The sequence below is a fragment of the Salmo salar genome, chromosome ssa15, assembly GCF_905237065.1.
Source record: "Salmo salar chromosome ssa15, Ssal_v3.1, whole genome shotgun sequence".
Lineage (NCBI taxonomy): Eukaryota > Metazoa > Chordata > Actinopteri > Salmoniformes > Salmonidae > Salmo > Salmo salar.
The window spans coordinates 53,283,062-53,293,758 of NC_059456.1; the positions used below are offsets into that span (position 1 = coordinate 53,283,062).

Sequence of the window (10,697 nt, forward strand, 5' to 3'; positions counted from 1 at the left end):
GCCGAGCAGCTGCACACAAACCTAAGATAATCATGTGCAATGCCAAGCTTTGGCTGGAGTGGTGTAAAGCTCGCCACCAATGGTCTCTGGAGCAGTGGAAACGCGTTCTCTGGAGTGATGAATCACGCTTCACCATCTGGCAGTCCGACGGACGAATCTGGGTTTGGCAGATACCAGGAGAACGCTACCTGCCCCAATGCATAGTGCCAACTGTAAAGTTTGGTGGACGAGCAATAATGGTCTAGGGCTGTTTTTCATGGTTCGAGCTAGGCCCCTTAGTTCCAGTGAAGGTCAAACTTAACGCCACAGCATACAATTACATTTTAGACGATGCTGTGCTTCCAACTTTGTGGCAACAGTTTGGGGAAGGCCCTTTCCTGTTTCAGCATGACAATGCCCCCATGCACAAAGTGATGTCCATACAGAAATGATTGGCCGAGATCGGTGTGGAAGAACTTGATTGGCCTGCACAGAGACCTGACCTCAACCCCATCGAACACCTTTGGGCTGAATTGGAACGCCGGTTGCGAGCCAGGTCTAATCGTCCAACATCAGTGCCCCACCTCACTAAAGCTCTTGTGGCTGAATGGATGCAAGTCCCCGTAGCAATGTTCCAACATCTACTGGAAAGCCTTCCCAGAAGAGTGGAGGCTGTTATAGCAGGACCAACTCCATATCAATGCCCATGATTTTGGAATGAGAAGCTCGACAAGCAAATGCTCACATACTTTTGGTTATGTAGTGTGTATATATGCTATAATAAACGGGATATCTTGGTAGCCAGGCTAACAAAGTATATTGTTGTTGACCGTATACTTTATTGACGCTTTAAAGCTGTGTTTACATTTCATTGCATTCATTAAATCCCTGGTTGTCATTGTTATAGTTTTTTTGCCAGTCGATGTATACTGAACAAAAATATAAACGCATCATGCAATTATTTCAAAGATTTTACTGAGTTACAGTTCATATAAGGAAATCAGTCAATTTAAATAAATAAATGAATCCCTAATCTATGAATTTCACATTACTGGGCAGGGGAGGGCATAGGCCATGGGTGGGCCTGGGAGGGCATAGGCCCACCCACTTGGAAGCCCAGCCAATCAGACTGAGTTTTTCCCCTCAAAGGGCTTTATTACAGACAGAAATACTCCTCACCAACCAGCTGTGTAATGATCATGCTGTTTAATCAGTTTGTTGATATACTGCTCAAAAAAATTAAGGGAACACTTAAACAACACATCCTAGATCTGAATGAAATAAATAATGTTATTAAATACTTTTTTCTTTACATAGTTGAATGTGCTGACAACAAAATCACACAAAAATAATCAATGGAAATCCAATTTATCAACCCATGGAGGTCTGGAATTGGAGTCCCACTCAAAATTAAAGTGGAAAACCACACTACAGGCTGATCCAACTTTGATGTAATGTCCTTAAAACAAGTCAAAATGAGGCTCAGTAGTGTGTGTGGCCTCCACGTGCCTGTATGACCTTCCTACAACGCCTGGGCATGCTCCTGATGAGGTGGCGGATGGTCTCCTGAGGGATCTCCTCCCAGACCTGGACTAAAGCATCCGCCAACTCCTGGACAGTCTGTGGTGCAACGTGGCGTTGGTGGATGGAGCGAGACATGATGTCCCAGATGTGCTCAATTGGATTCAGCTCTGGGGAACAAGCGGGCCAGTCCATAGCATCAATGCCTTCCTCTTGCAGGAACTGCTGACACACTCCAGCCACATGAGGTCTAGCATTGTCTTGCATTAGGAGGAACCCAGGGCCAACCGCACCAGCATATGGGCTCACAAGGGGTCTGAGGATCTCATCTCGGTACCTAATGGCAGTCAGGCTACCTCTGGCGAGCACATGGAGGGCTGTGCGGCCCCCCAAAGAAATGCCACCCCACACCATGACTGACCCACCGCCAAACCGGTCATGCTGGAGGATGTTGCAGGCAGCAGAACGTTCTCCACGGCGTCTCCAGACTCTGTCACGTCTGTCACGTGCTCAGTGTGAACCTGCTTTCATCTGTGAAGAGCACAGGGCGCCAGTGGCGAATTTGCCAATCTTGGTGTTCTCTGGCAAATGCCAAACGTCCTGCACGGTGTTGGGCTGTAAGCACAACCCCCACCTGTGGACGTCGGGCCCTCATACCACCCTCATGGAGTCTGTTTCTGACCGTTTGAGCAGACACATGCACATTTGTGGCCTGCTGGAGGTCATTTTGCAGGGCTCTGGCAGTGCTTCTCCTGCTCCTCCTTGCACAAAGGCGGAGGTAGCGGTCCTGTTGCTGGGTTGTTGCCCTCCTACGGCCTCCTCCACATCTCCTGATGTACTGGCTTGTCTTCTGGTAGCGCCTCCATGCTCTGGACACTATGCTGACAGACACAGCAAACCTTCTTGCCACAGCCCGCATTTGATGTGCCATCCTGGATGAGCTGCACTACCTGAGCCACTTGTGTGGGTTGTAGACTCCGTCTCATGCTACCACTAGAGTGAAAGCACCGCCAGCATTGAAAAGTGACCAAAACATCAGCCAGGAAGCATAGGAACTGAGAAGTGGTCTGTGGTCCCCACCTGCAGAACCACTCCTTTATTGGGGGTGTCTTGCTAATTGCCTATAATTTCCACATGTTGTCTATTCCATTTGCACAACAGCATGTGAAATTTATTGTCAATCAGTGTTGCTTCCTAAGTGGACAGTTTGATTTCACAGAAGTGTGATTGACTTGGAGTTACATTGTGTTGTTTAAGTGTTCCCTTTATTTTTTTGAGCAGTGTAGTTCTCACTCCTATTTTCATAGCATTTTATATTTTCATCAGTAGACAGACACATGTGATATATCAGTCAGGCCTAAACCAGGTGTTTATAAACCTCAGGTAATGTGTTCATGGTTTCTCGACTATTATTTCAGCAACAAACTGTAGTAGGAAGGAGTCAATGCAAAAGTAGTCACTAACATTTGTCTATTTTTGTTTTTACAAAAGATAAGTAAAAAAAACTGTTGTCTGTCTATAGCTTTGCCTCTTGACGGAATACAACTTATTAACTGCTATACAAAGATTTACCACCAAAATGTTGTAAATATTTTTGTAAGGGATTCACTGATTATACAGACTAAGGTGGGACTCTTTAATACACTTCAGTTGTGGAAGAATGAGTTTAGAACACAGGCAAAGCCGGGGAAAAGGACTGATATGGTTTCTCTAACACATCTCTACCACAAGGTGGCATCGGAAGGAATTTGATTTACAATAAATTGCAACCCCATGCACGGTCTTGAAGAACATGTCCATATATATAACTGACCACATTATCACTTGCAATTTTCTTACAGGTGGTTTCATTAAATGCACATTATTAATTTGCAATATTCAACATGAATATACACATTGTATTTTCTATTATTTTTTTATGAAAAAAATACAAAGAACTGCATCAAATGTCAGATTTCTTTGTCAGATTTTGCAATCAAAGTCGAAATAATTATTTTCTGGTCCTGTAAAATATATTTATTAAGCAAAGCACTAATGATGATGATCTCCCTTTGCACCAAGGCAAGCCAAACCGCAAAAAAATACAGTTTTTTTGCAGGTTAGGAGAATTTAAGCAGCAGGTTATGAGACGGAGGTTATGGTTGGTGTTAGGGTTGGCGAAAATGCTCTCCTAACCTGCTACGAAAATCACTTTGTATCGAAGTGGAGTGAAAAGTGTCCCAAAGACTTTACGCCTCCGGTCCTCCCACAACGGAGGTGAAAGTTCAGCAGTGCGCCTTGTAAAATGGCGGCTGAATTGACTAGAGAGTGGAGCGATGAGCAGCTCAAAAGTGATGATCTATCCAAAAAAGACGTTATTAAGTTCATTCAGGACAATGCGGCCCACTCGGTATGTTTTATGTTTGATCAATGCATGCATTGATTTAACAGCACTAACTAAAACGCCATTGCTCACTTTTAGTGCGCACGCATGGTGATATCAGTTACCTCCGCATTGGCGCACCACTGCCAATTTAGCTTGATGCTAGCTTGTTAGCCTAGCATGTAACAGTTCAACATGGCATGCATGTATAGTCCCATTCGTTCTGTATATCACCGTGCCGTGTCAAGTTTTTTGATACTACTTATTTAACTTTGAATATATTTTTCGCCGTTGGGCCAACCGGTAGCAAATGCGTTATTGCACCAGACCGTAAACAACAAGCTACGAATCAGAGATGGTGTTAGCCCGGTGTTTTGGGTTAGTCTGGTTAACACCTCAAATCAATGTGTAGGCTAAACAGTAACATGCTTACGTATAGGCCTTTCCCAACAATGCAGAATATATTGAGAAAATATTTGAAAAAATATATATAATAAATACACAATGGGCAGTGGTAGCTTGGTTATATACATAGGGTATATTTAGGTAGGTACAGTACATTCGGAAAGTATTCAGACTCCTTTACTTTTTCCACATTTTGTTACAGCCTTATTGTAAAATGTATAAAATATTTTTTTTCCCTCATCAATCTACGCACAATACCCCATAGCAATAAAGCGAAAACAGGTTTTTAGAATTGTATTTTTTTTTTTACGTATTTATATAAGTATTTAGACCCTTTGCTATGAGACTCGAAATTGACCTCCAGTGCATCCTATTTCCATTGATCATCCTTGAGATGTTTCTACAACTTGATTGGAGTCCACTTGTGGTCAATTCAATGTATTGTACTTGGTTTGGAAAGGCACTGTCTATATAAGGTCCCACAGTTGACAGTGCATGTCAGAGCAAAAACCAAGCCATGACGTAGAAGGAATTGTCTGTAGAGCTCAGACAGGATTGTGTTGAGGCACAGATCTGGGGAAGCTTACCAAAAAATGTATGTAGCATTGAAGGTCCCCAGGAACACAGTGACCTCCATCATTCTTAAATGGAAGAAGTTTGGAACCACCAATACTCTTCCTGGGAGACTAGTAATGGAGGGAAAGATGAACGTAGCAAAGTACAGAGAGATCCTTGATGAAAACCTTCTCCAGAGTGCTCAGGATTTCACTTGGGTGAAGGTTCACCTTCCAACAGGACAACGAACCTAAGCACACAGCCAAGACAATACAGGAGTGGCTTCGGGACAAGTCTCTGAATGTTCTTGAGTGGCCCAGCCAGAGCGTGGACTTGAACCCGATTGAGCATCTCTGGAGAGATCTGAAAATAGCTGTGCAGCAACGCTCCCCATCCAACCTGACAGCTTGAGAGGATCTGCAGAGAAGAATGGGAGAAACTCCCCAAATACAGCTGTGCCAAGCGTGTAGTGTCATACCCAAGAAGACTCGAGGCTGTAAACTGCTGCCAAACGTACTGAGTAAAGGGTCTGCATGCTTATGTAAATGTGATTTTTACGTTTTTATTATGAACTCGGCAGCCAAAAACCTGTGGAACGGTCGTTAAGACACTAACAGCTTACAGACGGTAGGCAATTAAGGTCACAGTTATGAAAACTTAGGACACTAGAGAGGCCTTTCTACTGACTCTGAAAAACACCAAAAGAAAGATGTCCAGGGTCCCTGCTCATCTGCGTGAACGTGCCTTAGGCATGCTGCAAGGAGGCATGAGGACTGCAGATGTGGCCAGGGCAATAACTTGCAATGTCTGTACTGTGAGATGCCTAAGACAGCGCTACAGGGAGACAGGACGGACAGCTGATCGTCCTCTCAGTGGCAGACCACATGTAACAACAGCTGCACAGGATCGGTACATCTGAACATCACACCTGCGGGACAGGTACAAGATGGCAACAACAACTGCTCGAGTTACACCAGCAACGCACAATACCTCCATCAGTGCTCAGACTGTCCGCAATAGGCTAAGAGAGGCTGGACTGAGGGCTTGTAGGCCTGTTGTAAGGCAGGTCCTCACCAGACATCGCAGGCAACAACATCGCCTATTAGCACAAACCCACCGTCGCTGGACCAGACAGGATTGGAAAAAAGTGCTCTTCTCTGACCAATCAATCAATCAAATGTATTTATAAAGCCATTTTTACATCAGCCGATGTCACAAAGTGCTATACAGAAACCCAGCCTAAAACCCCAAACAGCAAGCAATTACATTCTGTTACATTGTAGATCTCGACATAACCAAATAGTACTTAGTTCTACTTTTGTTTTGATATTCTGCACTGTACACAATGCACTCCTCTACCCTTTTCTTCTAGCCTACATTCAGTCACAACAACCTTCACCAGAGTGGTTTGGATGATATAGTGCATCACACAGACGGGGTGAGAGGAGGACAGATGTATCGCCCTGAGTCAATTATACAGAGAGACCAGCCCTCCAGTGATAGCTACTGACGAGTCGCGGTTTTGTCTCACCAGGGTTGATGGTCGGATTTGCGTTTATCGTCGAAGGCATGAGCGTTACACCGAGGCCTGTACTCTGGAGCATGATCGATTTGGAGGTGGAGGGTCCGTCATGGTCTGGGGCGGTGTGCCACAGCATCATCGAACTGAGCTTGTTGTCATTGCAGGCAATCTCAACGCTGTGCGTTACAGGGAAGACATCCTCCTCCCTCATGTGGTACCATTCCTGCAGGCTCATCCTGACATGACCCTCCAGCATGACAATGCCACCAGCCATACTGCTCATTCTGTGCGTGATTTCCTGCAAGACAGGAATGTCAGTGTTCTGCCATGGCCAGCGAAGAGCCTGGATCTCAATCCCATTGAGCACGTCTCGGACTTGTTGGATCAACGGTTGAGGGCTAGGGCCATTCCCCCCAGAAATGTCCGGGAATTTGCAGGTGCCTTGGTGGAAGAGTGGGGTAACATCTCACAGAAAGAACTGGCAAATCTGGTGCAGTCCATGAGGAGGAGATGCACTGCCGTACTTAATGTAGCTGGTGGCCCCACCAGATACTGACTGTTACTTTTGATTTTGATAATGTGTTCAGGGACACATTATTACATTTCTGTTAGTGACATGTCTTTGGAACTTGTTCATTTTATGTCTCAGTTGTTGAATTATGTTCATACAAATATTTACACATCTTTAGTTTGCTGAAAATAAACGCAGTTGACAGTGAGAGGACATTTCTTTTTTTGCAGAGTTTATTTATATTTGCAAAAATGTATAGAAACCTGTTTCTGCTTTGTCATTTTGGGGTATTGTGTGTAGATTGGAGATAAACAAATAATACAAATTAATACATTTTAGGATAAGGCTGTAACATAACAAAATGTGGAAAAAGTCAAGGGGTCTGAATACTTTCCAAATGCTCTGTAGATATGTACATGTGTAAAGTGACTAGGAAACAGGATAGATAGACAATAGCAGCAGTGTATATGTCGGCGTGAGTGTGGTGGTAGAGTCAGCGTTACTGCAAAAAGGGTCAATGTCGATAGTACGGGTAGCCGCTTGCTTGGGGTAGAAGCTGTTCATGAGCCTTTTGGTTCCAGACTTAGGTACCGTTTGCCGTGCGGTAGCAGAGCAAACAGTTTATGACTTGTGTCTTTGACAATTTTTAGGGCCTTCCTCTTACACCGCCTGGTATAGAGTTACTGGATGGCAAGTAGTTCGACCCCTCTGTAGCGCGTACTACATAGTGCAAAGACGCTGTCGGTGTGTTCAAACTGTTAGTTAGCCCTCTGTCTTCCGTCTGTTTTGCATGAACATGCTGTAATATGGCTGCGTGGGAACCCAAACCTTCAAAGTTTTTACAAATGTTTATGTTTAACATTTTTGTTTTGAAGAAGATAAAATAATGTTGCACTGATATGAAAGATACATTATGTTTCCAAAACCGTACTACAAGCTATGCATGTTTAATTGCAGTCGGGGCTCTTAACTTCCCTGGCCAGAAGATACCTTCATTAATAGATACAAAATGTAGTTAGTCTATGAATGGGCTCGCTAACCTAAATCGACGTCATTATGTCCCATGAGTCACGTCAGCCAGGCTTGTTTTTTGGTCGCCAATTTTGGGAAATAATAATAATGCAAAAGCATCAATTTGCACCAAAGGGTTGAGTGTTGCTTTCATGCCACAACTACCCTCTTTGACGTCATTACTTTTCTTTTCCAGTTTCTTGCCGAGCACAAGCTGATGGGAAATATCAAGAATGTCGCAAAAACGGCGAAGAAAGAGCAACTGATTATTGCCTACAATGACTTGTTTGAGAGCAAGGTAGGTGGACAACATGGATGGAGTGATGTATATTTTAGAAGCATATGGCATGACATTATAAGATGTGAATTATGAATGATAAGATCGTTTTTTTGTTTGTGCGACTAACAGAGGTTTTTAGGGTCGGAACCCATTGAAGATGTGACAGAGCATGTGAAAAATGTGAAGATTGACGACAAGCCCAAAGAAGTTGTGGAAGTCGTGGATGAGGTAAACGACCCATGTTTGAAAAGCTTTTGATTCAACGTTTCCCGCTGAAATAAGCATCAGGGTAAAAGTGTTGAACAAAATTGAACAAATCTCGAAGTTACTGCAACTCCACTACATCCAATTTCCACTGGTTGTCAGAATAATTGTATTGTTAAAATGGTCACTTGTGTTATGCATTTGAATTCCCAGGGTCCTCCTAAGTTCTTTAAGTCTGTGCTGAAGAAAGGAGACAAGACTAACTTCCCTAAGAAGGGAGACAATGTGAGCTGTTGGTACACTGGCTCCCTGGAGGACGGCACAGTGTTCGACACCAACATCCCTGCAAGTATGTTTTCTCTCTCGTACACATACATGCAGACTATCTCTGTCTCAAACACACATATTGTCACTCTGTCACACACACTCCCTTCTCCTCAATTATCTTTCTCTCATTAATACCAATAATGATTTGACTTTCCTCTGTCCTCCCCTCTCCAGCTGCCAGAAAGAAGAAACAGAGCAAGCCACTGAGCTTCAAAGTTGGCCTGGGCCGGGTCATCAGAGGGGTAAGACCATAGAGAGATTGATGTTATATTTCGGGCTTCTGAGTGGCGCAGCGGTCTAAGGCACTGCATCTCAGTGCAGGAGGTGTTACTAATGTCCCTGGTTTCAAATCCAGGCTGTATCACATCCAACCGTGATTGGGAGTCCCATAGGGCGGCGCACAATTGGCCCAGCGTCGTCCGGGGTAGGCCGTCCATTGTCAATAAGAATATGTTCTTAACTGACTTGCCTAGTTAAAGGTTAAATAAAATATATATATGTATGTATGTGCCTTATTGCAACCATTTCCCTTGTGAAAAATAGATTGCAACAGTTATCACTAAGTCTTATGAGAAATAATTTTTTTCTCCACAGTGGGATGAAGGCATCCTAACGATGAGCAAAGGGGAGACGGCCAAACTGGAGATTGAACCAGAATGGGCCTACGGGAAGAAGGGACTTCCTGACTCAAAGTATCCTTTACATTGGAACATCATATTTAACTAGGAGATTAAAGTCAAGAGGCTTCACTTTCTGCTATGTTTTACACCACCAGTGATGGTCAGAAAGATTGCCAATCCTCCTAGAGGAGTCTTCTCCTGTACAATGGCTCTATCATAGCTTTGTCGATACTAATTGAATTTGAGCTGGATTTCTAACCACTAAGTCTTTTAAAGATGAACTATATAATGAATGTCTCCCTCTTTGAATCGATATGCAACTGTTTCCTGTGTGCTTCCTTAACTCTCCCACCACCAGAATCCCACCCAACGCAAAGCTGATCTTCGAGGTCGAGCTGGTGGCTGTCGATTAACGTCAGAAACCAACTCAGCATGCACTTCTCTCCATGGACGGGGGAAACGCAGTTGTCACCAGATGGCCATGCGCAAAAGGACAGAAGTGGCTTTCATTGTCAGAACTTTGAAGAAAGAATCTGTAATATATTGTCTTAATTTACGTTTAAGGTTAGTCTGGTTGTTTCAAGTCTTTTTCTGCTTAAGCCAAGTTCTTTATCATTGTCTTGGCATGTTTGGCATATTGTCTGAAGCAGGAAAAGACATGGGACCCGGTTAGGGTTATTTGTGCTGAGTTAAGTAGGTGCTTTACTTCTGTCCTTTCCAGCATGGTCAGATAGTGACGACTGGGCAACACTGTACAGACGGGGCATCCTTTCTGACAAGTTACACACCGCAGAGGAAAGCCTCTCAGGATATTCTGTTTTATTCCAGTTTTTTTGTTGTTTTTATTGCATGTATAATGTTCTTGTAAAGATTAAACCAATTTTGGAGACTAAATTGACATATGCATCTGAAATCTTGTTTATTGTGCACATTCAGTAAGTGTTTGAATGGTCAAGAAAACTGGGCATCAGGGAATGGTTTGGAAGTAAGTTCCTACACTTGAAATAAGACGTATGATCAAGTTTCAATGTCACATGCACAAGTACAGTGAGACGCATTTCTCGCATTTCTTTTCACTGAACATTGTAAATATGTTCCTGGAACTGAATGACCCTGTATATAGTATGCTTGCTTTCTTGTTCCTCTTATTTCTAATTTAAATTACTTTGAGTGTTAGATTATTGATTCATGCATTGTTGGGTTTGGAGCTTGCAAGAAAGGCATTTCACTTGTATTTGTGCATGTGACAACTTAACTTGCGAGTTCCAATGGTATGTCATCAGATGTCATACCTGTGATTTTTAACCTGAAGGTGGGCTTTTCATGTAGTAGTAGCACACAATTGCCCTCTGGGCCACAATATATATATATATATTTTTTTTTAAACAGCTCTGGTTCTG

The 10,697-nt window shown here is 43.3% G+C and overlaps 1 protein-coding gene across 1 annotated transcript; it reads left to right on the plus strand.

Moving 5' to 3' along the window:
* Positions 1–3,769: 3,769 nt before the first annotated feature.
* fkbp3 (FKBP prolyl isomerase 3) lies at positions 3,770–10,194 on the plus strand. The gene is given in 7 exon segments (NM_001141274.2): positions 3,770–3,889; positions 8,063–8,164; positions 8,276–8,374; positions 8,564–8,699; positions 8,852–8,919; positions 9,272–9,369; positions 9,656–10,194. Coding segments are annotated over 7 exon segments (663 nt in total). The 5' UTR covers positions 3,770–3,784; the 3' UTR covers positions 9,711–10,194.
* Positions 10,195–10,697: the final 503 nt, after the last annotated feature.